Here is a 27,406-nt window from a genome sequence, read left to right on the forward strand (position 1 = left end):
TTTTTCAGTTGCTTTTCATACACAGACACACACAGCACCTGTCAAAAGTTTGGAAACACTTTCTAACTCAATGGAATGAGATGAAATGAATCTCTAAACCTTCGAGTCCAACGTAAAAACTGTTCATGCACTATTTATACATCCATTTCTATCAATTGGAGTTGAACTTTTCAATGAAATATGGTCTTCTTTGATAGCTAGCTGTCAAGGCTCCAACCCCCCCCCCCCCACCACCACCACCAATCTATTGTGTTCTCATCAAGTCACATGTTCACATCTCATCCAATAAACAAATGTTTTGCAGCCTGATGTGTGAAGTGTCACTATTTAATGAAACTGATGAATAAATAAATAAGCATGACTTTATCTGCTCCTACAATTGGAGCTTTATTGACAGTTAATTAAAAACATCTTGCTTCTGTGATTTCTTGCTATGGGGGGTTGTTTTATGTTCACTAATATTGATTGAAGTGTACCAGGGAAGAGGATCAACTTATTTATGTACTTAAAAAAATTCACTCATGATAATACGTTATTAAAGCCCTGGTAAATCATCCTCACTTCATCACTTCTGGGATATGACTGTACAGAATTAGTATGATCATGCACTGTGAAACACAAAGTCTTTAGTTAATCTTCAGGTCTCTGGAAACTTTCGGCAAAAACAGAAAAGTCAACTATATTTATCTTTTTCTGCAGCATATTTGTGGTGAGACAAGGTCAGAAAGACTCAGTTATGAATACAATTCAAATTGCAAGATCTAGATCTACAAATCACAGACTCTTATGGTAGCTTACTAAATAATAAATACCCACTCATCTTCAGTGGATTTAAACAGTCTTGACACATTGTTTTTGCAGCACTTTCAAAATAGATTAAGTAAATATCAAGAGAGAAATAAGTAGCTTATCAAGTCAACAAAGCACATTCAATCATGCTTGTTAATTTGCCAATAGTATTAGGATCATATACATCCTGATGTCTTGTAGCTAATGTATAAATAACGAGAAAATGTCCCACAAAAGCATTTAGCAATATACAGATAGGTGACAAATGAAAGGAAAAACCAGTACAGGTCTGAATGCTTGACCACTACAGTGAGAGGATCTGGTGGCTTTGTTATGCTGTAGAGGGCATTTTGGTTTGGGTCCACTTGCCCCCCTAGGGAAGCATCACTGCAGATCAATACAAAGTTGCCCTGAGTGATCATCTAGGCTATCCTGTGATGAAATATTTCTATTGTATTGGGGGTCGTCTCTTCTAGGATGACAATCTCCCATCCATAGGACACAAGGGGTCACTGAAAATTTTGATGAGTATGAAACTGATGTGAATCATATGTTATGACCTTCGCAGTCACTAACTCTCAACCCAGTTGAACACCTATGGGAGATTTTGGAACATCGTGTTAGACCGAGCTCTACAACACCATCAGCAAAACACCAAATGAGGGATTTTTGTTTTTGTTTTTGCAAGAATGGTGTTCATTCCCCCAGTAGTGTTCAGAGACTTGAATCAATGTAAAGGTACATTGAAGCTGTTCTCGCAGCATGTGGCGGCCCAACTCCTCTGTGTGTGTGTGTGTGTGTGTGTGTGTGTGTATGTATAAAATATAGAAATTTAAATAATTTCTATCAGATACAAGTAGTCATAATTTATATTATAGTCTAGTGCTTTATATTATATTTCAATTATAGTCAACAACATATCAAAAGCAATTTTTACTAAAGTGATGAAAAAAAAGATCCTGTAAGTCAACAATGAGACTATCTCAAAATAATGAGAAACTATCTAAACAATAATGACTTAGTAACTCAAAATATTGAGATACTATCAAAATAATGAGCTATCATCTCAAAAATAATGAAATAATAATAAGTCATTAGATAAGTTATTATTTTTGAGTTACTAAGTCATTATATTGAGATACTAAGTCATTATTTTGAGTTACTAAGCCATTACTTTGAGATACTGTCATTATTTTGAGATAGTTTCTCATTATTCTGAGATACTACGTTTTTATTTTGATAGGGTTACTTATTATTTTGAGATACTAAGTCATTATTTTGAAGTACTAAATCATTATTTTGACACAGTTTCTCATTATTTTGACACAGTTTCTCATTATAATCATCTCATCAAATGGCAGATTTGGGCTTCCATAACAACACTGACCTGAGTCTGAACCACTGGAAAGTTAATTTGCCTAAAGTGCAGACGATGTAATGATAAGGGGACAATTTGAAACTCTGCGGCCCCGTAAGCGACTTGACTTACGTCATCACGTAGAGGTCCGTTTGCGCATGCTCATTAACCAAATGCGTTTGTTGTCATGTTGGAGTGGAGCCGGGTTGAAGTTTGCAGAAAGTAAAGCGTCTCAGTGAAAAAGCCGAGTGTACAGTGAGAGCAGACGAAGTCAAACGGTGAGTAGCAGTTTCTTTTACGCAGACATTGTAAAAAGCTGGTTGTTCTTATTTTAATGTGTAAAGTTTACAGCGGGAGCTAACATTAGCTGTGTAGCTAACACTAGACTCCGCATGACAGCAGCTTCTTCCTGATGAGCATCGCCTGAGCAGAAGAGGGAAAGAGAAGCACTGCAGGTAGTGTGGTGTTTCTATAAGGACGCGATTCTTAAACACGTCTGGCGTTTGTATATTAGTCTTATGCCATTTCTAAGACATATTTCGCTTAAAACTGTAACGTAGTGTTTTAATATACACAGCTGCATCTTCAGCTGTCTTATTTAGTGCGACCAACAGCCCAAAAAACCCCATGCTACAATGAAAAAATTCAAATACACATGAGCAATAAATCTTAACACTTGAGAAGCTGGAAACAGTGATTATTTAATGTAGATAAGATAAGATATATCTTTATTGATCTCCATTGGGAGAAATCCAAATTGACACAGCAGTGTGGTGTAAAAAAAAAGCCTAAGGGGTACAGTGATTCAATTAATAGAATAAAATTAAAATAAACAACATCTGTGTAAATAAATCTGCTATATTTAAATGCGCAATATGCAGAAGTTCCTGAGATTATATACATCTGTGCAATGTTTCTGGGATTTACATAGTAGGGACAGCATCTGTGTCCTTTAGTGGGAGTGGGAGATACTAGCTTTGGTGTTGTACAGTCTGATGGGTGATGGTATGAAAGCCCCCCAGTGTCATTATCTTTACAGTCTGTCTAATAAAGTTCGGTTTTTATGGCTTAACTTTATCTTCTAGTGTGTGTGTTGAAGAGAGAAATAAAACAAAAGTCTTTAGACAGGGCTGAAAATAATGCTTAATTTTGTTATTGAAGAACATAATTAATTAATCATGTTGTCTCCATAACATCAGAAAAAGGTGAGATAAATGTCTGAAATCCAATTATATCCAAATATAAAATGCTGATGGATTTCAGAAATTCAAGGTGCCCTGAGCCCCCAGACCTCTGCATCAGTGGTGAGTAGGTAGAGAGGATGCAGAGCTTCAAGTTTCTGGGAGTCTTTACCTCCTCATGAAGTTAAAGCAGTTATACCTGCTGGTAAACTTTTATCGTCTAACCATACTGGTGACCTGCTGACCTACTGCTGCACTGAACACAACAGGAAGTATCAGAGGCGGGTGTTGAGGGCAGCTCAGCTTGTGATTGGGACCACACTACCATCCTTAGAGGACATTTACGCTGGCTGACTGCAAAAGAAAGCCAGCTGCGTTATAAAGTACCCATCCCACCCTGGACACTGCCTGTTCTCCCCCCTCCCCCACAGGGAAAAGATACATTAAGAGCCATTAAATGCAGAACCAACAGATTAAAAAACAGATTTTTTTCCCCCAAAAGCTGTAACCTCTTTCACCCCAGCTATAGTATTTTTGAAGCATTTGATGATAGACTTGCCTCTAATCTGGCTACAGACATGTTTCTGGCTGCTGAAATGTGATATCAGCTGGGACAATCTGAGAAAACAAATATATTGCACATAGATAATCTTAATGCATCTGTTTTGCTCTTCCCCAGGATTAACAAAATGTCTTCCGCTGAGCCCGTCATCCGATCGAGACAGACAACAAAAGAAGTCAATGGCATTTCAACACAGGTCGTCTGTACAGAGTTCAGCAATTATATATTCATAGTTATCACTCAGTACGGCAAAATCGGGACTCTGATATCTATCACACCTGACTCCAGATCTAATGACATCAGCACCCCGACGTTCTCCACAAAAGTGCTGCTGGGAAAAGAAGAGGTACGCTTTGTTCACATAAATGTTGTATAAGTGTGATGTAGACTCATTCACAGGATGTCAGAGAGAGAGACTTGTTGCAACACATCATTTCATGCTGTTGAGGGGCAGATGAGATTGGTTCTGAACTGCTCCGGTAGACGGGGAAGAAATTAGATCTATGCAGGCATTGAATTTCACTGGGCTGTTAAAATTTGCACAAGGAAGCCTATTTCATCTCTGGCCGACCATGTAATTTTCTAACTGACATACAGTGCTAACATGATTCCTCATTAGAGAAATACATTATAATGTTTGCTCGAGGAGATTATAACACATGCACACCTTTTTCTTTTTTTTCCCTGGTAATTTAAAAAATACAATATTTGCTCTCTCTGTTGTTAAGTGTGCATTTGTTTCAGAGTGAGAGGGGAAAGGCTGTGAAGAGGCATCGTGACACAGACTGAATGAATGACCATGATTAAACACTGTTATGCAATGTAATTTGGCTTTATGTAAACAGTCGAGTCTTCATCTCCGTTATTGTCTACTGCACTTGATTACGCAGCAGACGGATAACCGGCTTCAACCACATCAGGGCTTTAATATAACAGTATCAAGACATTTTATCTAATATGCAAAAGGCTTCTCATTTTGGGAGTACTTTACATAAATGAAATACTTTTCAGACGTGTGTGAAATACAGTCTAATAAAGCTGCACTCTAAAACTATTTACCACATATGCCATGGCAACAGTACATATTGTGAATAGAGAAGTCTCTTTGTTTTCTTCTGGACTACCTGTTCATAGTGTGAAGCTGGAAAATGAACCGATACTTGGATAAACCTTCAGTGTTTGAAGATATGGAAAAATAGTTTGCTATACTATATTTTCCTGTCAAACAAAGAGTAAAGAGATAGGGATGTGGTGAGAAATGTACTGAATTTCTTTATTTTATCAGTGACGTGACACATGAGAGGCCCCTGCACATTTTAAAAGGTTCACCATTCATTTTCATCTGTCATAAACATGCTACTCTGCAGCTTTTATGTATTTAATAATCTAACGTCTGTGTCTGTTTCCAGGCTCTGACACACGTCTGTGCCAAAAACCTGGCAACATTTGTGTCGCAAGAAGCCAGCAACAGGCCTGTCCTGCTGGGACTGGCACTCAAGGATTCCTCCATAGACGCAATAAAACAAATGAAAGAGATCGTCAAAAGTTGTAAAGTCTGGTAGGAAGTCAACAAAGTGGACGTGAAGCTGAATGGCTCAGTGAAAAAAAGAGCCTCCTGGATGGATGCCCCATAATGTCACAGTTTATTTTGCATCTTTTTAGACTGAAAGGATTTTGCTCTTTCCTAAATGCCAAACTTTAATAAGAAAAACTTGAGAGGTGTGCTCTAAGATATCAGTGTATGCATCTAATTTAATTTACTCTGATTGTTTTGATTTGGTGAGACCATGAGGAATGTTTTCTGGAAAATACTTTACCTGGTTTCATATTTGGATTTCCTGCAAACAACTGAGCTCTCAAAAACTGGAATAAAATAGTTTGCAAAATGATGTAGTTCCAGTCCCATCACTGTACAAAATGCATCTTTACATTACTCTGTTTCTTTTGTAGTTTGTAATGCTTTATACTGTTGTTTATTTTGTACTATAAAATACAAATGTTCTAAAACATGGAGAAATAAAAGTTTGCTTCTAAAAACTTTTTTTTCTGTCTTTGAAACTTAATCGTTCCAGCCCCAGTGAAGGAGAGTTTGAGCTTTGCAATGGATAAACATTTTAAGCATCGTCAAATAGTCCCATTAAACTGGGAAATTGGGCGAGACCTTTTCTAATCTAGTTAAGGTCTTTGCTTTATTTATCAATTATAGCTGTATTACACTGGCTGCAATGCAGTTAAGCACTCATTTAGTGTCCTGTTCAGCAAATGTCATGCCGTGCATAGCGTGATAGCCATTTTTAACTCCGGAGGAAAAGCTGCATTGCAAAAGGTCCACAAATCTGACTTTGAAGATCAACTCTGTGGAATTATGCATATTTTCTTTGAAGTATCCTCAGAACTTTGTCAGTTTTGAAAATGAAATAAATGAAAGTGACTCACTTTTTGAGCCAGGCTTTGCTAAAATAAAATGCCTTTATAATATTTTGGATTTATATGGAATACATATGCACTAATGAATGTAAAAACAACTCTATGTATACAGATTTATGTGAATTTAGTTATGAAAAGGGCCTCATCTTTAAACCCTTTTACGCATAGTGATCACGACAGTGGACAGCTATTCAAAAGCTTTTTTCTTATGCATGGGTTTTGATGGCATAGTTGCACTTAAACCACCACAATGGGCACTAGTGCGTCATCCCATACACTACCAATTCATCTGCAGTAACTTTTTTGGTTGTAAATCAGTTGATTTATAGTAATGTAATGTAATGTAATTTGATGAAAAGAAAAATTCATGCCTTAAAAGAAATGAAAGCACAATCTTGACTGAGGTTATAATAATTCATGTATGAAAGGGTTAAAAAGTCTATTTTGGATCTTATTGTTGTTAACATCCAATTACTAAATCATAGCATCACAGCATTATTTTCATATATTTACTCTTGTGAAGCTTATTCAGTGCGTGAGAGGTGTTGAACCTTTTATGATTTATTAGTTTGTGGTTTATAGGAGTGCAGCAAATATAAGTCAATTTAAAAATGCAATATTTGAACATTAGTAATGTTGTAATGCTGAACCTTAGGTAAACACCATGGTAAACACACAAAGACAACGTGATGACGCCACACGTTAGTCTTGCACACGTGACCTGTTCACCTGTGCCCAACCTGTTTATCTCTACCGCTCTTCTCACTTGCAGGTTGAGGATAAATCCAGCTCTGCGTCGTTTACTCTAAACGTTTGACTTCTCGCTGGTTTCGCACAGGAAACTCTTCAGGCTACCATCGTTCATGATTTTATTTTTTTACTTTTTTTTCTGCGAGAGGATTTGTTTGAGTAGTTTTCGGTCGACTGTGTGGACTTAGACCTCGGTGGGGTATCTGTCTCAAACAAGGAAGTCCAGCCTATTGAAAGCTGCGTTGAGGAAACTGACAGGCCCCTCTGTAAATGACGGTAAATGCTCGCTGTGGACGATTCTGAAAGGCGAGTTTTATCATCCATGTTGATCCTATAACCTTGGCTTGTGGCAATCCTGGACTGTTTGTAGACAGTCCCAAGTAGACGGGATAAGCTTCCACCCTCCCCCGGTCCAAGGTGAGCTGAGTGTCTGTTGACGGTAAAGCAGGTGCATATCTAGATTAAGATCATTTCAACAGTAGCCTATAGCACTCTCTTTCACGTTTTAATACAATATACTGCTATTTAAGTGATTTTAACTATTGAAACTAGTTCATTTTGTGGCAGCATAAAATCAAATGTACTTCTGTATGTACTAATGTGTAATTAAATTCTGGTTACTTATAAAAATGTTGATATTACAAAGGGGGTTACATCTGAAGTCAGACCTCAGGAGGGGTTTTTTCCCCCTCATTTTTTAATATTGAACATGTTACTGAATACATTTATTGCTACTTTTAATTCTTTGAAATCAATATATTTTTATATTTAGTAAATAAATCATGGTGTGGGCTAATCAAACTTACTTAATAACTAATGATCTCCCTTATAAATCATGTCAGTATCCATGAAAAACACCTGAATGTAGATTTTTGGTGGGCTTAATGGGTACACTAACCCTAACAGCTGAAAACAAATCAAATGTAGGAAGTTGCCATACTTTGATAAAGTAATTGAAATAGTTACATTAGGGCTAGGCAATTAATCGAAAAATAATCGAAACCTACATTTAGAAACTCTAATCGACTTAATCTTGCTCATGTCAATTCATTGTGGCGTTCACTGTTGCCATGACAGTGAAGGTAGCATATCTTTAAGGAATTTGAAAACTTGATTTTTTTCCATAATCGCCCAGCCCTAATTAAGTTATATTACTTATTAATGTACATGGTATATGGTGTAACTAGTAATCTGCAACCTATTTCATTTCCATAGTAACCTTCCCAAACCTGATGCTTATAAACCCTGTATTGACTTTTTTCTGCTTTGTGTTTCAGATGAACATTTCTTTCGAGGACATGGATCCATCAGCCGAAAATAATTCTATCGTTCACCTGGATGCACCAATTCTCCCAGACAAGTCAGACTTCTCCAATATGACCATTATACGAACAAGCAACGGGTCAATCATAGAGGACCAGATGTTCTTAAACACAGTGCCTGCTCAAGCTCTCTCTGGGATATTTGTCTGGTCTGCCTTGCTCATAACATGCCTCCAGGTAAGCCTGGGTCATTTCGCAAGATATTTTAAAAGACCCCTGCTTAATGTATCTTAAATCACTGCAGTAACAAAGCTCTAGTGAATATGCAGCATGCAGCCTCAAAGCTCACACAGTCATTTAAATTTGTAATTAGAGACGGTTGACAGAATGCACCTCCCCTGCCAGAGGACAAAAACAAATTGGTCAATGAAGGCTTATTATTACCCCACAGTTTACTCTGGTGAATTCGGTGTCTCAGGCCCCACCACTTATTTTCATAGTCACACCGACACTTTTTGATCCTATCTATTCATGAAGTATTTCTTTCCCTCCAGGCAGTCTTTATACCTTGTGATTGCACTGCCACACGGCACGGTGGGACTGTTTTTGTTACTTCTTACCATTTACAGAGACTATCAGATTAGAATGAGAGAAAATCCTTTAGCTGATTAAAGGACAAAGAAAACACAGCAAGTGCTCCCTGTGTGTGGGAAAAGATGGTCAGGAAGAGTAAATGGCTCAACGCAGGCCACCTTTACCCTGAACGCATTTGAGCGCTGTTGTAAATGAATGTTTCCCTCTTGTGTGTGTGAGTTACCCACTGCGCGCAGATGATAGCTTATCATTATGGTTTTATCATTTTACGGAGAATGCAGTAGGGTGCAGTGTATTATCAGCAGGGAAATCAATTGATATTGAGATAACATTTACAGCCTTCTAAAGGATGAGGGTGTTGTTTTCCTATGCACTGCGGGTTTAATGCAGTGCAGCTGTAATCGTTCCCTGATTTGATTGATGATTTTTCACTCATCCAACACCCTCAGGCTTGAAGTCAAATGCCTGATCATAACTGTGTCATCTGGGCTTTTTAATTAATTAATAAATTATTATTATTTGGGTAGCTTCCTAAGCTTTTTAACTCCCTCACAAAAGCATCAACATGTTGCATCCTTTCATCCAGAAACAATCAGGGATTTGTGACTCGGCATGCAGTAAATTGATTTCTATCTTTTTAATATAGTACTTGTTTGGTCAATCGTTTGGCAGCAAGACTTTTTAATTGAACAAATAAATCGCTGATGTACCACAGGGAGAGTGGAGCAGGTTTGCAACAGGAATCCTTTTTGTCACACAGGGAGAATGAAATGGTCTGCAGGACTTTCTTTGCAATGCTGCTGGTGTTTCATCTCACTTGGCTCCGGAGGACTGCTATAAGCTCACATTCTGAATACCAAACACAGATAGACAATGACCTCAGATCCTCTTCCCCTTAAAGGTGCAGTGTGTAGAATTTTGTGCTGTGGCATCTAGAGATACAAAACTAGAAGAAATGAAATATAATATTCATGAGTTTTATTTAGTTTATAATCCCCTCAAAATAAGATTTGTTAAATTGTTATGTTTCGTACCTTTTAGAATTAGTCCTCTTCTATGGAGCCTGCCATGTTTTACCACCATGTTTCTACAGTAGCCCAGAATGGACAACCAAACACTGGCTCTAGAGAGGGCTACCGTAGGTTCTTCTAACGCTTGGAAGACTGAGATGCCACTAAATACTACGCACTGTACCTTTAACCCTAATCATATTTTAACTGGCATTGACTTTAATGTTTTAGACTTTGTCAATTAAGTTGTTCTTTGCTTTGTTGGTTGTTTGTTAGATTTTTTTATTCTTTGGGTTCCCAGGGATCCCAGTCTGTAGATCATATATGTTCATGTGTACCAGCATGTTGGTAGGATGAAGGTTAAAGTGTTATTGGTCCCTTTGCAGGTAGAGTCAGCTAGGACGTAGGTTTTCCTGGCTTTTCATGCAAATGGAGGATACCATTCTGCTTCACTTCACATCTAGAGATGGCCAAATGTGCCACAACCAACCCCCTCACAGTAATCAGGCTTTACCGTGCAGCCTCTAATGGGCATTTAATCAAGCTGCACGTGTAGAGGGGACTGAGTCTGTGGGTGTTGAGTCGTAGCAATATTTAAACAAAACAATGTTACCAACCCAAGAATGAGTGAAGTGACCTTATGCACTTATAAAAACAACTCAATTGGGGGAATTTTACAGTTCCAAAAGTTTTAAATTAATAATTGTTTCTTAGTATTAGTTGTAACAGCGCAACACTCTAACACATTCACAGATGTTTATGATTTATAAAACAAAGATGATGTTTGTAGGGTCATAAATGTTAATGCTCTGAAAAGAAACTGCCCAGGATTGTTTGATGAGGTAACGCATGAATATGGTTGTTATGTGTACATATGTGTGTGTTTCCTACTTTTTAGAGAGTTATTAGTCAAAAGTGTTTTTGTATGATTACTTGGATTGCCCCCTCAAAACTCAATTAGTTGACTAATGGACCTAGGCATCTAGGTCGACAGAAATTTTGAGTTGGTTAGTCATCTTTTAAAATGCCCTTTTAAGAAGAATGAGTCAGAGAATTGCCACGTCTCTCTGACATCCCTAATATGCTTTAGTCTTTAATCAGCGGCACTACATTTTACAATTAGTATTCTCTGCATGACTGAATTCATGTGTAGAGGGACAATAATACTGGAGAAATAAGACAGCATAATACATTAGCATTAAAGTAAACTATTGACAGACTATGCTATACCCGTTTGGATCAGAGATGCTGTGTGGTTGCAGCAGTTCCCCAACAGCTTATGTTGATCAGTTTGTTCACAAACATCGGTTTGATAACCTGCAGTCATCTGCCAGCAGAGATGTCTACTGAGAGCACTTAGAGGGTCTGTTTAACTGTACTTTGCTCACACTGTTAAACGGATCTACCCCCGCTGACATACAGATCATACTGTGCTGTATTTTGTTGAGATCAGAATGGATTCTTCAGCCTCACTGCAGAGGCAAACAGCACATTTCAGTAGTGATTCAGAAAACGTATTCATCATTTAAATGTCGCTCATGGGTGTAAAAATTGTGGGATGAGGTGTTAGTTTGGCATTCTCTAAACACAAAGGATCACTGAATAGAATGATAATCACATCATCTGCCATATGCTGTGAATATTCCCCTAAATTATGTAATCTCCACAATATTATCTTCGTAGAAGCAATAAAGGGCCATGTGCGAGAGTTGTGTGGAAAAAAGAAAGAAAAAAAATGCACTTTATTTTTATCAGGTCAGAAAAAGTTTATTCACTGATCCAATTTTCTGCTTCTGTATGAAGTTGAAGCTCTGTGATATCAGGTGTAGCCAGTAATTTTAATGCTGGGATGTTTTGAGAGTTCATTAAAATGGGAGTTGAGCAATCTCTATCTTTATGCTCTTTATACAGCAGCTAAACCTGCTGCTGCATTTCATGGCAGATCCTTACACAGAAAGAGCTGTCAGTGCAAGATAAAACATAGCTGTGAATAATATCAACCAGATAACAAACATATTTGATTATTTGTTCTTAGCTCTCAGGAGGGTGACATATCACGCTGATCACACACCCATATGAATCACTTCAGTGTTAATGCAACCAATGTATATGTTCCTAAGCTAAAGGGAATCCAAATAGAGTTGCAATGGTTAGTTGATTGATTGGTTGGTCACTTGACAGAAAATTAGTCATCACTTAGTCATAATTTAAGAAAAACATTTCCATCTGATTCCAGAGTCTCAAAAGTGAATATTTTTTGTTTTCTTTACTCATCTATTAGGGCTGGGCGATTATGGCAAAAACCAAAATCATGATTAATTGAACTTTTAACCTCGAGTATGATTAATGATTATCTCCACCCTTGATGAACAATGTGTTGTCACAGTTTCTTTTGTTTTGTATTTTACACTGCTGCCCTTACACGATATTTTGTGATATTTTTGCACATGAGCATCTTTAGGGAGTGAAAGTAATGTTGTTTTAAGGTGTGATGCTGTGGTTAATGTCTAGTTTACTTGATTAGAACTATGAAAAGATCATGGTTTTGGTTAAAATGATCACTCAAATTCCTTAAAGATATGCAACCTTTACTGTCATGGCAACAGTGAACACCACGGTTAATTGACATGGGCAAGATTAAGTCGATTAGAGTTTCTAAATGTAGGTTTCGATTATTTTTCGATTAATTGCCCAGCCCTATCATCTATTATATTATCAGTAATAGCCATTTTTCATCATTTTCTGACATTTCATAGACCAAACAACTAATCAAGATACTAATTGAGATTAAATAATGATGAAAATAATTGTTAATTGCAGCCCTAGATCCAGATAAAGAAACTGAAGGATGTTTAATGAACCAACATTGTTATAGTTAATACCTAAATATGAGCTAAAACCAGAAAGCCTGTATACTTTTGTTGGGTTTTTTTTAAAGGTATATTTTTCATGGCAGTCTAGGGCTGGACAATATATATCAATATGATGATATGAGACTATATATCGTCTTAGATATAATGTGGTGATATGGCACGTGTTGTCTTTTCCTGGTTTAAAAGGCTGCATTACAGTTCTAGCTGATCTATTATTTACCTTTACCCACTTAGTCATTATATCCACATTACTGATGGTTATTTGTCAAAAATCCTTATGTGTAAGTATTTTGTTAAATTACCAATCGTTACAATATTATTGCATTATTGATATAGAGGTCTAAAGGTAAAAATATCCTGATATTTGATTTGATCCATATTGCCCAGCCCTATGCAAGTCTTTACTTTTCCATATATAGACTGACTATCATATTGTATTTTAATCTTGAATTAAGAATCTTAAACATCCTGACCCCTATTTCCACCACATTTGTAACAATGCTGGACATAACCAAGAAGAGCACATTTGAGAATGAGCTTGTTTACTGATGTTGTTTACTGATGTTTTCATGTGCTTTGTTTGTTTGTTAGATCTACGCACATCTCAAATCCTACAGCATCCCCAATGAGCAGCGCTACATCATCCGCATCCTATTCATCGTGCCAGTTTATGCCTTCGATTCTTGGCTCAGCCTGCTCTTCATCAGCAACGACCAGTACTACGTCTACTTTGATTCTATTCGAGACTGCTACGAAGGTAAGTCGAGCCCTCCCTTTTTTACTTTCTGAGGGTGTCTTCTCAAGACTGTCACAGCTGTTTCGGTGTCACATTGTCAGTTATGAAGCAGGTGGCCCCGCCTGCAGGTTTCAGGAAAGACAAGAAACTGACCAAACTAGTTTTCTCACACCAGCTGTTGTTCTCATGCTAGTTGACCCTATTGTTTAAGGTGTTACATTTCTAGGAGGAGCAATTTAAGGCACATCCTTTCCTGCAAGCTAGTTTCTAGTATTTCCCAAAGGTAAAACACCCACAGTCTCCTTTCAGATTGAACTTTTTTTCATTTGTTGAGTGTAATATACATTCAAATATTGTGTAAACTTGTTCTGCAGATTATACTTTAATTACCTTTGTAGTGTGTAATTATGCCTTCAAGTTATAAGACCAAGGCACTTCACCAAAGGCAAAGATGAATCATATGCAAAATTGATTATAAGTAATTTGAGAAAGGGAAAAGGAGGAAATACATTATTCAGGAGATTAGTTTCCAGTTTGTGGGCCAATTTTGTGGCTGATTGATAGTGAAGCGCATTAGAAAACAGGCAGGCTAGAATACCACCAGCGGCCACGGCTAAAACATAATGAACCTTCTCTTGACTGGACACCATCTGCATTAGCTTCATTTAATCCCTCCTTAAATAGCAACAAAGGATTAGGAAGGGATTTCCAAGACACAGAACCCTTGGAAGCTTCTTAATGTAAGGACTGAAACATTTATTGTTCCAAACTGTAGGACTAATTATTTTTTTTATCATGCGGAAGTTTTCTCCTCCTCCTGAAATGATTGACCTTTTTTTTTAAATGAAGTAATATTTGAAGGTGATGAGAAATTATTTTACAGCTTAAATCACACACATGCACAGTGCATTGTATAAAAGAAGTAACCCTCTCTCTCTCTCTCTCTCTCTCTCTCTCTCTCTCTCTCTCTCTCTCTCTCTCTCTCTCTCTCTCTCTCTCTCTCTCTCTGTCTTCTGTTTTTTTTTTTTTTTTTTACAGCGTTTGTCATTTACAATTTCCTGAGCCTGTCCTTTGAGTACCTGGGAGGAGAGAGTGCAATTATGTCTGAGATTCGAGGGAAGCCCATCCAGTGAGTGCTCTCATATATGCACATACATGTTTGGAGGATTTTTTCCAATAATGAGTTTAATCAGAAGCAGTAAACAAATCACACATTTTTCATCTTCATCACATTCTCTTTAGATCTACTTGAGCTAACTTGAGCTCTGGGTTCGGTTTCATGTTTATAACCACAAGCAGTAAAAGTTGCATTTCCTGTCCCTGAATTAGCATTTGGCTTAACATGAAGAGAGTGAAAGTGCTGGCAATAAATAATTGCGCTGTTAATCTGCGACAGTTATCCTTTATCTCTGAGCTTTTGACCGGCCCTGATAGGTTGTGTTTTATGGCTAATTCAGCCACAGGGCAGCAGCTCTTTGCCAGGTTCTTAAGACAGTGGAGACACTAATGTTGTCCCCTGATAAATGATGGCATTGTTTAACTCCAGCCAGAGGAGACAAAGCCATAAATTCTACATCTTGCTTTTGAATAGTTCACTGTTCTGCTTTGCTGTTAGGTAGTCTTCAGGATTTCCATAGAAATACAATATTTCTTTTGTCTTAAATCACTAAAAACTCAACAAATAAAAATTTGTATTCTCTCGAAAGCAATTCATACATAGCATTATTTTTATTGACGGAAAAGGATAACTCATGCTGTTCAAAGTCCAAGTTCAGTATATTTTAATCAGTAGCACGTGAGATGAATGAGATTAGTTTATTGCATGTTTATGTTTATGCCAACTCTCACAGTCTTGTTAGCATATAAGACCATTTTAATAGCAAATGAATCCTATTCATTCTGTAATTCATATTATACATCTACATTTCATTACGTTTAATATGTCATGTTCCCATTTATAAGCTAAATTACATCGAAACTGCTGGAATTACACCTCAGATGTAAGTTCTATGGAAATCAAGGCAGAAATCATTAAAATACTACTGACTACTTTCACTCTGCAGGCAAATCTCATTATATTTCACAAATTCAATGTGACTGAATGTCTATGCAGTGTTTGCAAATGATCAGGCTGTGTTTGAGCACATCTGTAACCTGTTTGAGCACATCTGTAACCTGTTTGCAGTGTTTTTAAAAAACAAACAATTAGAGGCATAAGACAAGTAAAGAAATGTTGATGTAAAAACAGGATGATACTTTACACAGTCTTGATGGTTAGTAGCATGAAGAGCACATTAAGCACCAGTTGTAGCTGCCCCAGACTGATAGGGAGCTGCTATATAAGACAGGGCTAAATGAATCAATTTAATTAGTCAAGTTAATCTTTCTCTCTGCTGCTACACCATCTCAAAACCGCCTCCTAGACACAACACAGCTGACCCGAGATCTTCAGGTTTGGTGAAAATAATACTGACAAATAATAGGAGAGAAGATTTTATAATGCAGTGTATTTGCAGACAAGTCAAGTTTTGTTGTTGATAATAATATGATAATATTTGGATTTTGCCATGAAATTCACCTTGACCTCCTGTACATGAGAATCATAACCAGCTTTATTGGCAAAGCATATTTATGCGTACAAGGAATTTGACTCTTGTGTGGAGTGGATGTCGATGTACTAACACACAAGAACATTGTTCAGGAAAACAAGTAGACATGCAGCCAGAACAAGGACAACAAAGCTGAACAAAGATTTAAAAAAAAAATAAAAAAATAAAACATTGTAAACAAGCATAGTGCAAGGCATGCTGGAATAAATATTGAATGGGCAATGTTACTTTATGCACTTTACTTTTATGAACATACAGTATTCCTCTATGGATCTGTTAAGTGACTGAAGGATAATTGAAATGCTTTAATACTGCAAATCTCAGTTTTCTTCTTTTTCTTTTTTTTGTGGATTTTTTTGTGGGCTTTTTTTGCCTTTTATTTAACAGTGGGTGCCTTAGAGGACGCTGCCTTTTATGTGGCACGTGCCTTAACCACTCAGCTACAAAGGCGGTCCCTCAGTTTTTTTAATAGCAAATCAAAAGTTTATTGTATATGTATCAGACATTTGTAACACAATTTTTGTAGGCAGCTGATCTTAGAGTTTTTTCTCTAATATTTGTATGTATGTAAGTGATGTTAACAGAATATTAAAAACACATTTCTGTATATTGTAGTCAAATACAGCACCATCCGGTAATGTACCATTATAAATGAGTCAACACACAGCCAACTAATTTCAACATCATATGTGTGTTTCCATACATATACTTATCTTGTCTCAGTTATATAATGGTATATGTATAATGTTTCAGTGTTGACATGAGTTCTGTTGAATAGTGAATTAACCCCTGTTGTTTTTGCAGGTCAAGTTGCCTGTACGGTACCTGCTGTCTCGTTGGGATGAGCTACTCCATCGGCTTTTTAAGATTCTGCAAACAGGTGAGCTTCAATCATCCTCTTATCTTGACTCTAGAGATGCTCCTTTAGGCCACTGAAATAAATTTACACACATTGAGAATACAAACACACCAAATCGTCTTGACAAACAGCAATACTGCGCAGTAAATTACCATTTTGTCCAGATCTCCAGACTCCTTAAAAATGACAGCAGTTATAATTGGCTGGGTGCTTTTCAGAGAATAACATCCACTGCTTAAGGGAGAAAAAAGGAAAAACAAAAGCCATTGAGGCCAGGTGAAAGCAGCTTGATAATAAACACAGAGAGATGATATAAGCTGTCAGTGCCAGAGCCCCCTCCCAGTGTCTTGGGATGCTACACGAGCTCCCAGTCTAACACTGACGCAAACTGGAACTGAGAGTTATGTCTTCAAACAAAATATATGCTGAAGAGATTTTTTTTTTTTTTTTAGTGCTGCAAGTGATAAACACTCAATGTACCTTGACAGGAATCCTACGTGAAGTGTTTTAAAAGGAAAGCCTTGCATGTACTCTCTGGTGGCATTTCTGAATTGGATCATAGTTAAAGGATAATTAACTGCCAGAGCACAATTGAAGAGCAAGGCAGCAGATTTTCAAAAAATGTATCACATTGTGGCATTATAGACCCCCCCCCCCCCCCTCCCACCACCCCCCCACCCTCCCAGCAGTTTCTTGTTAACTACAAGTAAAACCTTTTTTTGTAGTGGGCTCTTCTGCTTTTAAAATGGTCATCCTCATTATCATTCATTACACAGAAAATTTCAGAAATCAATAAGTCAATTTCTACGCTTCATGGTTCATTAAAATGAAATGATTTAAAATAACGATTTAACTTCTGTCGTACATATTTATTCTGAATAGATTAATGAAGTGCACCCTGATATTGATCACATAATGTTGTGGCTTGAAGTTAGAAAACAGAAGTGAGTTCTCCATGAGACAAAACTTCAGGTGACAAAAAATGATCATCCTGAGCTTGGATAAAATATTTACGGACGTGTAGTAAAAGTGACAGATAGGATTCTGGCAGAACACAAGATCTCAAAGGCCTTGATCCAGTTTTTAGTAAAGAATATTAAAAATTCTTTGCACAAGCTTGAGTTTTTGATTAGAAGAGACGTTAACAAATGAATCACTGATATGGAAAAGCAGCCTAGAGTTATGGTGGGTCTTGGAGATAAGGCTAGACTAGAGGATAAGCTGCTCTTGCATCCTAAACTGGTTTTTGACATTTCAGTTATAAGTCTTTTATCATATTATAAGATGCTTTGGAGCTTTTTTTTTTCTTCAGACTGGGCACAAACACAATCCTGTGGAGCCTTGGGGTAGCTGTTGTGCTAATGGGGATACAATTAGATAAACAATAAATAATCTCTTACAAGTGCATATGAGTGTGACCAACTCATTTTTTGCAGTTTGGGTGGCACAAACCAGGCACTACTGTAGGTGGTTCTGTATTCGGCACAGACAGCAGCTGAAGTCAGGTTGATTGACAGATTAAATGGACCAAGAGAAGGAAGTTCATCTCCCTTAAGCACCATAAAGTCCTACAACACAAATGTACATTTAAAAAAAAAAAGAAATTCTGTCAATGGCAGAAACTACTTTAACTACTTTATTAGTTGTGTTTATGGCTCTGAAAGAGGGCTGTAACTTCATTAACATGTATTACAATAAGACTATGTTACTCTGTTACCATATTGTGTTGATATTTAGAGAACTCATCCTGAAAACAGCAAGAAAAGAGCCACGAAAATACCAAACATACACAAGTGCAAAAAAAATAGACTGCTAATTAACAAACGCTTACAGCAGCTGTGTTTGCACTACACCAGACTTCGCATCAGCATTAAAAAAAAAAGGCTCCTTAATATATTTGGCTTTTTTACTTTCTCTTATTGCCCAAAATGCTATTATCAAGCAGTGGCAGGAGAGTTTTTGTAATTGTTTTCTTTTTTATGCCTCTGTGATGGCAACAATCGTGCCCAGAGGCATTATGTTTTCGTTTTTGTGTTGTCCATCCATCCGTACATACGTCTGTCCCATTCTCATGAACGTGCTATCTCAGTAATGCCCTGAGAGAATTTCTTCAAATTTGGCACAAATGTGCACTTGATTAGATTTTGGTGGTCAAAGGTCACTGTGACCTCACAAAACATATTTTTGGCCATAACTAGAGAATTTATGTGCTAATAATAACAAAATTTACACAAATGTCTAATAGGATAAAATGATGAAGTGATATTTTTTAATCAAATATAGTCTGTAAGTGACACCATGTTTCTCACAGGAAATGATTCACTAAAACCGTACATGTCAACATAGACATAACTTCCATTTTGCCAGAAAATACACTCAATACCTTTTTTATCTAATTGGTTCTTCACTACAGATAGTATGAGTCTGGACAGACAACTTGACTGGTTGGTGGAGGCATACAACCAGCGGTATTTCTAGTTTTTAGTTGAAAGGATAGAATACACAAGCAATTAATTAAAAAATATATTCATAGATTTCTAGATGTTGAGCAGAGGTTTTATCAAAAGTGTCTCAGAGTTTTGTTGCGGAAATGAAAGATGCAAGTGTAGACAACAGCACAAAGGCTGGGAGAAGTGTATAAGGCAACAGGACAATAAAAACAATGCTCTTGTGGTTTTATGTATAATGCAGTTTAATTTAAAAGGATCAGCTTTAGAGAATGGTGTTATAACACACAATGTAGAGAGGTGTTGCTGTTAATTAAAACTCAAGAGAATTAAAAATCAGTTTTGTCGATAGCTTCCATCAGTGAACTATTGCAATGAACACTGCAGTGAAAGTTACAAATTATAAAGGAGAAAATGCTCCGGGTCATTTCTTTAATGGAAAATACCAGCAGGTTGCCAACAGAAAACAGGAAAGTCAAATGTGATGAATGTAATAAACGTGCAAATTACCCTGATGTCACATTTGATGCACTGCTTTGTGCGGTTAGTCAAGCTGGTGACAAGGTAGGCTAATATCTCATGCGTGTTATAAAAATACATGAACATATCTTCTTATCTTAATTTGTAAGGAATGTATGCTGACACTGACTTAACATGTAGCTTAGTATTAAAGTCTATATAGAGTCTGCATGCATGGATGCAGGTACTGACTTTAAATTAATTTGAAGCAGAAACCATGGTTGACTTTAAATCCACTGGCATTATGAATACATATTATGTTTTTGAATATCAAGCTTGTCAGGAAGTATCATGCAAAATAATTTTCCTTGAGCATATTCACAGTGACAAGCTGGCACTAGAACAGGCACAGGGTGAGCAAAGACTGTCTGTACTAAAAGCTTCAAAGTAAATCAGTAATGGAAATGATTATTGATGTCATTTTGTCAAACCCACCACCGACTCTGGACACTCTAAGAAAGCCTCCCTCTGGCTAATCAAGTTGAACTTTCCTGGTCTGTTGCTTTCAAGTGTCGCAGCAGTGATGGGAGTTTAGAGCAGCCTCTGTCAAATTGGTTGGTTCAGGCTTCAATTCACAACGCAGAGGACACTTGTCCTTCAGTCTGATATTGCATGCAGGTCTACATCCCCCTCCCCGCCTTCTCTGGTCCCATTGACATCACCATTATGACAGCAGCAGTAAGATGTCAGTATCGGATGGTTTATTTTCTGGTACTTTAATTAAATGAAGTTCTCATAATTTAGCTCCCATAATAAGATAGGATAGAGATGTCAAAACATTGTATTAGGTGACAAAATTAATGAAACTGCTGAATAGTTCCATATATTTATTGGTAACAAACAAAAAAATAAATGCATTAACATAAAGGTGAAGGAGAGATATGGCCTCTGGTTATATTAGAAAGACTGGGAGAACTGCTGGTTGCTGGTGAGCAGTTACAGTTCTATCTGATTAGATGTACGTCCTTCATCCTTCACCCTCCTCCTCTTTCATAATATCATTGCATGTTTGGGTGTCTCATTCTGCATTGTAATGTATTCTCCAGGCGACTCTCCAATTCTGCGTTGTCAAACCCATCATGGCCGTCATCACCATCATCCTGCAGGCCTACGGCAAATATCACGATGGTGATTTTAAGTGAGTTGTACCTGTTTGTTTTTTGTCCTCGTTTCATTTGTCATGTATCTTATGAATCCGTGTCATTGCCAGCGGGCTTTTTTTTTTTGCTGTTTGTGTGCACATGGAAACGGTTTGCAAATAGAGATAATTATATAACCTCTTCACAGCAGGCATGTTGAGATTTACAAGTTTCATTTCAAGGAGAATTTCTGAGGTCAAACTTGTGTGAAGGTACTTTACTGCATGTTATCTCAGGTTGTATCACTGTCGCAGCAATAATCACAGCACGCCTCATCGGTATCATTATTGCTAAGAAAAACATGGGAGTTTTTGAAATATGGATTAAAGAATATAATATAACAGATTTTCCCCAATAGTGGTAAGTATTCTGAAATGAAGCTCCTGAATTCTTAAGGTATTCTTAACCCAGTGAAGCACATTATAATAAGAGGAGATGATTTGTTTCATTTTATACTATTACTTTAGATGTCAAGTGATACAAAGGCTGGGGAAAAACTGCAGATGACAAATGTAATTTTAGTGTATTTTCAATCGCGCCATATGAGCCAATAAGGGTCTCAGAATATAATATGGAGAATATGGAGAGGGTAATATATTCAATTAAATTGTCTTTAGCGTGTAATCAGACGCTGTAAAATCTGCAGCTCATAAACTCTGCCTAACTTTCAGGTGCTCTTCTCCTCCTCTCACGTCCGCCTCTCTTTCTGAAGTTCGGCAGACACACAGAGTTCAATGAGGGCTTGAGACAGTCGTTCTCAATCAGCTTTGTGTCATCACCCTCTTGCTGTCTAGCTTGAAAGACAGACAACCATAATTTCTTCCTGCTTAGTACTCTGTAGAGTTCAGCAGCAAAATTAGCTGGGAGAAATAACAGTCTTTTTTTTAATGTCTTTCTTTAACCATGATGATTCACAGATTGTTTACTTATACGCTTTCAGCCAACCGTGCACTCTATACTGCATGTGAGTAATTAGTGTAGTCACAGCTGAGTCCTCAGAAGCTCTCTAGCATGCAAAGAGAGTAGAAAGGCAGACTGACAATGAAAAATATAGACAGATCTGCCTGTTTATCAGAAGCATCCTGAAATAAGAAGGCCATGTATAAACAGGCTTTATTAACTGCTCTTTGAAATACGAGGTCAAAAAGGCTGCGTTTACTGCTGCTCGTGCAATAAGGATGAAATATGAAATAAAGGCTGCCAGTCTTTTTCACTCCGTCAGCCCAAAGTAATAAATGGAGTCAAAGCATGAATAAATTCTTCTTGTTAAAAATTTAAGAGACGTCATCATATGCAAACTAGGGATGCAAATTTTATGCAATTTCCTTAATTGCTAGTCAGACACATTAACCATCAATAGTCAAATAATTGTTTAACCACTGACGCGAGCTGTGTATGAGTCATAGTCAGAGTACATCATTTAAAGGACAGTTTGCGTAAACACCAAGTTACATGGATTACATATTAAATAACAGAAAATAATGACTTCTCCCACTCCTGCCTGTTGCTATTCAGTGATAAGCTTGACAAAAGTATTACACTTAGCAGACACCAATGTGCATCTCCCAGCTCATTAGAAACAAATACATAATGTAAGACTAGATGTGTCGGACATACCTAACAATTAATAGACATAGTTATTATAGTGTCTGCCACTCAGCTCCCCCACGATTTAGTTTTACAGTTACAGGCAGTCAGCAAGCATACTTGTAATGCCATTGTACATTTTTGGACAGTTACACCACTCGTCCCTCATCTTCTGCAATATCGGTTTACATATTTTAAACTATTGACAGCAACTAATCAATAATTGGCATCCCTAATGTAAAAGCTTGTCACACTGATCACACATTGTGAATCTGTCATGATTAAATTAGCTAAATATGAACAAATGTGTCTTTCCCAACTCTGTTTCTGTGCAGCGTGAATGGAGGATACCTGTACATCACAATCATCTACAACTTCTCAGTCAGTCTGGCCCTCTACGCTCTCTTCCTCTTTTTCTTCGCCACAAGTGACCTGCTCAGGCCGTTCGAGCCAGTGCTCAAATTCCTCACAATCAAATCTGTCATCTTCCTATCCTTCTGGCAAGGTAAGACCTCCGTTCTGTTTATTTCATTGCGTATTCTGCTACCTCTGAATATAAACGTATAATGTGATGAAAATGTCGATGCTCTCTAGGAATGGTCCTCGCCATCCTGGAACGCTGCGACGTCATTCCCAACGCGCTCTTCATCGACGGGCAAGAGGTGGGCGCCGGCACCGTGGCAGCAGGCTGGCAGAACTTTATCATCTGCATCGAAATGTTCTTTGCTGCTATCGCGCTCCGATACGCCTTCCCCTGCACCGTCTACCAGGAGAAGAAAAATGAAGTGCCAGGTGAGCGCTGTAGTGTGTGAAACTATGAAAATGTGTTCCAAGCCTAATTGTCCTTTTCCCTCACAGAATAATGACTGACACTGGCTTATTGTTTCGCAGTTTTGTCGCCCAGTCAGACTGACTTTTAAAGTTAAATTTCACATTCCTTCCCCCCCTTTTTTTTATGCGTTATACACAAGCATGTGTGCATATTTACATATTCCTACTTTTTAATATAGTGCTGTTGTGAGCTGTGCTTGTCAGGTTGGAAGTCAGAAGGGTTTGCCATCGGCCTAAGGGCATACATTGTTAATCTTGGCTCAGAGGACAGTTGCCAGTAAAGCAAAGCAGAGAAAGATGAGACATTCAAAGCCTGAGTACAGTAACAAGCGAGGAGCGAGCGGTCCCCTTTGACGTCAGTGCTGCTTGCAAGTAAAAGACAAATGGAAGGCAAGGGAAAAGCCTTCTGCAGCGATATCAATCATTCTGCCTTGTTTCCCCCCCCCTGCTGTAGGAAACCCTCTGTCCCCTTGAGCTACTTAACATGCAGAAGTGCTGGAAGTGATGATGAAATTTGAAACATTTCCATATAAACTTGATATATGCAGTTTTTTTTTTTAAATCAAAGAAGGTAATGACATAGAATTATCGTTTTTTCATCCTCTTGCCCATATAAAAGATTTCCACTACTCATCTTGTCACATTTATCATCCAGTTTGAATTATGATAATACCCTAAAATGTTTGAGAGCTGATTATTACATTTCCTGTTTGTGATTTGTTTTATTGCTTCAAACATCCTGTCCCTTCCTGTAACTGAAACTTTTTGGCACTAGTCTTAATGCTCTAGCTCTGATGCTGCACCCCCACCTGCAGGTGTTGATGTGTGTGAACGCAGAGGTCCAGAAACTCAGCAGACCGTGCCTAACCACCCCGCCCCCGCCTTAACCCACTCCACTCCCAACCAACCCACCTTTTGCCACCTCCATAAGCCAATTCAGACCGCACTGCCAGTGACCCTGAAACAGAAGGCTGTGGATGTCTGTCGGCTCTCTTTTTTTTGCTTTGGATACCCTTTTAGAACAGGGATTCATTCAACCTAGGTCACAGCTGGGTGCTAAGGGACCATCAGTGGAGATGTTGAATTCTGTTCAGTGCATTGATTTACTGTTACATGTTGTATTCAGGTGCCCAGATTGATTGCTGCATTTCAGGGGTTTAAAGCTGTCAAAATGCATGATTGTCTAACCATGAATTATCCTGCTGTGTTGTTCCCTTAGAGAGCATGCCCCCTATGCAGAGCATCTCCAGTGGTCTAAAGGAGACCATGAATCCGGGAGATATGGTGCAGGATGCCATCCATAACTTCTCCCCAGCGTACCAACAGTACACTCAGCAGTCCACACAAGAGGTGGTGCAGCCACACCAGAACGGAAAAACAGCCACAGGCAACAAAGGCTCCCGCAAATCTGACAAAATCATGCTGATCACATCTGATGATGAGTTCTAGGCATGTTTCCAGCGAGATCCAGGTGTTTGTGTCCTTGCCACCCGTAGCTCTGACCCCCTGGGGAAACAGCTGTATCACATATCACAAGAAGCTGGATTGAATCCAGGTGTTTAATTCTCATGATATAAGTGTTTAAGATGGACTGCTTATTTATTTCCAGGTTTCAATGAATAATTTAAGCATCAAGAAGAGGATGAAATGAATAATAGTTTTAAAATTGATAGCTCAGTGACCAGAGAACTGATCTATCTCCATCTCGGCACTAATAATCACAGGAAAATGACATGTCACCTTCACTGTATCTCAGAAGTCTAGAGCTGCAAGTTTTCTGTGAATGACGCCGCCGGATGTTCAGAGCTGTCCCCTGATCTTGATTCTGTTTCTGTCATTATGTCAGCGCTCGCTCTCTGGCCGTCTGATGTGTTTTCCGATTCATGCCAGTTTCAAAGAGGAGATGATTAATATGTGACTCTAGGTGGAAAGCAGGGAAACCAGCGATGGCTGGGAATGACACTTCATGGACGGTCTCTCGCATCTGCTTGTTTGAAGTATTTGCTGAGCATTCCTCTGCACGGTTTCCCGACAAATGGAAGAATTCATTCAGAGACACATTAGTTTTGGAGCAGGCACTTCAAACTGCAGACTATCGCACTTCTGAATCCTTTGTATCTACCGTACCATGGACAAATTGGATTAACCTGTCTCCTACAAAGAGGGAGTTGTATTATTCTCATTATTTCTCCCAGCATGCTAAAGATTGTAACTAGACAGCATTTTTAGCAGCTTCTGCACTGTTGTAAATTTTCTTGTGTTAATATCACTATTTGTTATAATTTCACATTCCAGGGATTATGAAATTATTTATTACAGAATTTAATTGGTGTAATGCTTAATTGTGGTGTTGAATATGTTCTATTTGTGTTCTTGAAAAAAAGTGTTTGGATTATTTGAAAACATGCTTAATATATATGATTTGCATAGCTGAAGAATGGTCAGAAGAAACCAAAATCTGCTAATGTTTATTAATTGAAATGTTATCAACTTTGTTTATATCACATGAAACCAGTAGTGTCAACTCGTAGTTTAAGATACCCACTTGTGCCAATTATTGCTGCCTTTCTGGGAAAGCAGAAATGAACTTACAGTTGGGTACACAGTAATATTTAAACATGTTTTGACTCATGTTTCTTACTCTTGTTTGGCACTCATGCAAAAATAAAACAATTTTGCTTGTGTAACAATGTCATATATGTTGGGACTGAGTAATTGTGAACCTTTCAGTGAAGGGAAAAGCTTTATTTGAAAGTACAAAAAAAGACACAGCAGACCTATGTATAGGAATAATTTACCATACTTAAAATCAGAGCAGAGACAAATACAGATTTTATTTGTACATGAGGGTAGTTCATTGATAAAACATGTAAATAAATGAATGTAAAATAAAAAATAATTTAGGTGTTTTTTTTAATAAAATTACACAAATGAAAATAAATACAAAATATATGAGCAGAGTAATGAAAAGTTGTGACAGGTATATACTCAGTTTATGCTGCCTTATTACTGTCCTTACTGACAGTCATTCATTAAGTCTCAACAAGTTGCCATGAGACTAAAACAAGGAAATTCCATTTATCTCTAAAGTACAAACTTAACATAGAAACGGCTGCTGTTAAACTAACATTCAATGTATTTCGTCCATTATTTCACCCATATATTCACCCCATACACATGCTCAACTCCTATAATGGAGCTTTTTCTGAACTCTTCAATCTACTATACTAAAACAGACCTTCTACATGCCTAACATTATATACTATAGCTTTTAGAACTGGCTAAGCTTGAGTGTGGAAGCTTATGAACTCAAAGACATGTTTTCAGGAACAACTTTTAAATTAAATAAAAATACCTACTCAAGACATACTAGCGACTATAGCAACCTCATTTTTATACATTTGCATTGCTAAGGTTCATATCAAAATGTAGGTCTGCTCTTCCTTATTCTATCAAAAATGTGGCTTGCAGAAAACAGAAATGATCACATCTAGCAAGTCTTGGCTGTAGTAAGTTTGCAACATGTGTAAGAGCTTGAACGGACCTCTGCTGGGTCACATTTGTATCACCAATAAAGTACTTAATTCACCTGGAGAAAGGTTTGTCTGTTATTACGGCATAGCACAGAAATGTATACATTTTTGTAATATTTTTAAGGTGTGCTGCTAAAAAGAGCATTCACCCTAGATCCAAATACAGTAATAAGTGCTTAAATTAAACAATGCCTCATTAGACAGTATTTGGCTTTGAAGGTTTTACCACAAGAGGTCACTGTAATATTTTAAAAGGTTTGTGAGAGCTCACTTGAAGCAGTTTTGTCTTGCAACCATAATATTGTATGTAAAATTAATGATGTAAACATGTAATATGGATT

At 37.6% G+C, this 27,406-nt stretch overlaps 2 protein-coding genes across 3 annotated transcripts; both read left to right on the forward strand.

The window, feature by feature from the left end:
• Positions 1–2,301: 2,301 nt before the first annotated feature.
• On the forward strand, positions 2,302–5,951 carry psmg3 (proteasome (prosome, macropain) assembly chaperone 3). Of its 2 annotated transcripts, XM_053339333.1 has the most exons (4): positions 2,328–2,424; positions 2,549–2,601; positions 4,007–4,235; positions 5,299–5,951. In XM_053339333.1, exons 3-4 carry the CDS (start codon positions 4,017–4,019, stop codon positions 5,449–5,451), a joined length of 372 nt encoding a protein of 123 aa, XP_053195308.1. In that variant the 5' UTR covers positions 2,328–2,424; positions 2,549–2,601; positions 4,007–4,016; the 3' UTR covers positions 5,452–5,951. The 2 variants fall into 2 exon arrangements, with proteins under 2 accessions (XP_053195309.1, XP_053195308.1); XM_053339334.1 differs by lacking the exon at positions 2,549–2,601 and having other exon boundaries at positions 2,302–2,424.
• Positions 5,952–7,044: 1,093 nt separating this feature from the next.
• Positions 7,045–26,215, forward strand: tmem184a (transmembrane protein 184a). The gene is made up of 9 exons (XM_053339327.1): positions 7,045–7,483; positions 8,344–8,565; positions 13,397–13,562; positions 14,580–14,670; positions 16,955–17,030; positions 21,022–21,113; positions 23,037–23,206; positions 23,296–23,493; positions 24,752–26,215. The coding sequence occupies exons 2-9, from the start codon at positions 8,344–8,346 to the stop codon at positions 24,979–24,981; spliced, it is 1,245 nt and encodes a 414-aa protein (XP_053195302.1). The 5' UTR covers positions 7,045–7,483; the 3' UTR covers positions 24,982–26,215.
• Positions 26,216–27,406: the final 1,191 nt, after the last annotated feature.

Source organism: Scomber japonicus, chromosome 18, assembly GCF_027409825.1.
Source record: "Scomber japonicus isolate fScoJap1 chromosome 18, fScoJap1.pri, whole genome shotgun sequence".
NCBI lineage: Eukaryota > Metazoa > Chordata > Actinopteri > Scombriformes > Scombridae > Scomber > Scomber japonicus.

Coding starts and splice junctions, on each gene's coding strand:
- psmg3 (XM_053339334.1), top strand. CDS start 4,017: ATGTCTTCCGCTGAGCCCGTCATCCGATCGAGACAGACAACAAAAGAA. Junction 4,236..5,298: donor TGCTGCTGGGAAAAGAAGAG/GTACGCTTTGTT, acceptor GTCTGTTTCCAG/GCTCTGACACACGTCTGTGC.
- tmem184a (XM_053339327.1), top strand. CDS start 8,344: ATGAACATTTCTTTCGAGGACATGGATCCATCAGCCGAAAATAATTCT. Junction 14,671..16,954: donor ATTCGAGGGAAGCCCATCCA/GTGAGTGCTCTC, acceptor TTGTTTTTGCAG/GTCAAGTTGCCTGTACGGTA. Junction 23,207..23,295: donor CTTCCTATCCTTCTGGCAAG/GTAAGACCTCCG, acceptor GATGCTCTCTAG/GAATGGTCCTCGCCATCCTG.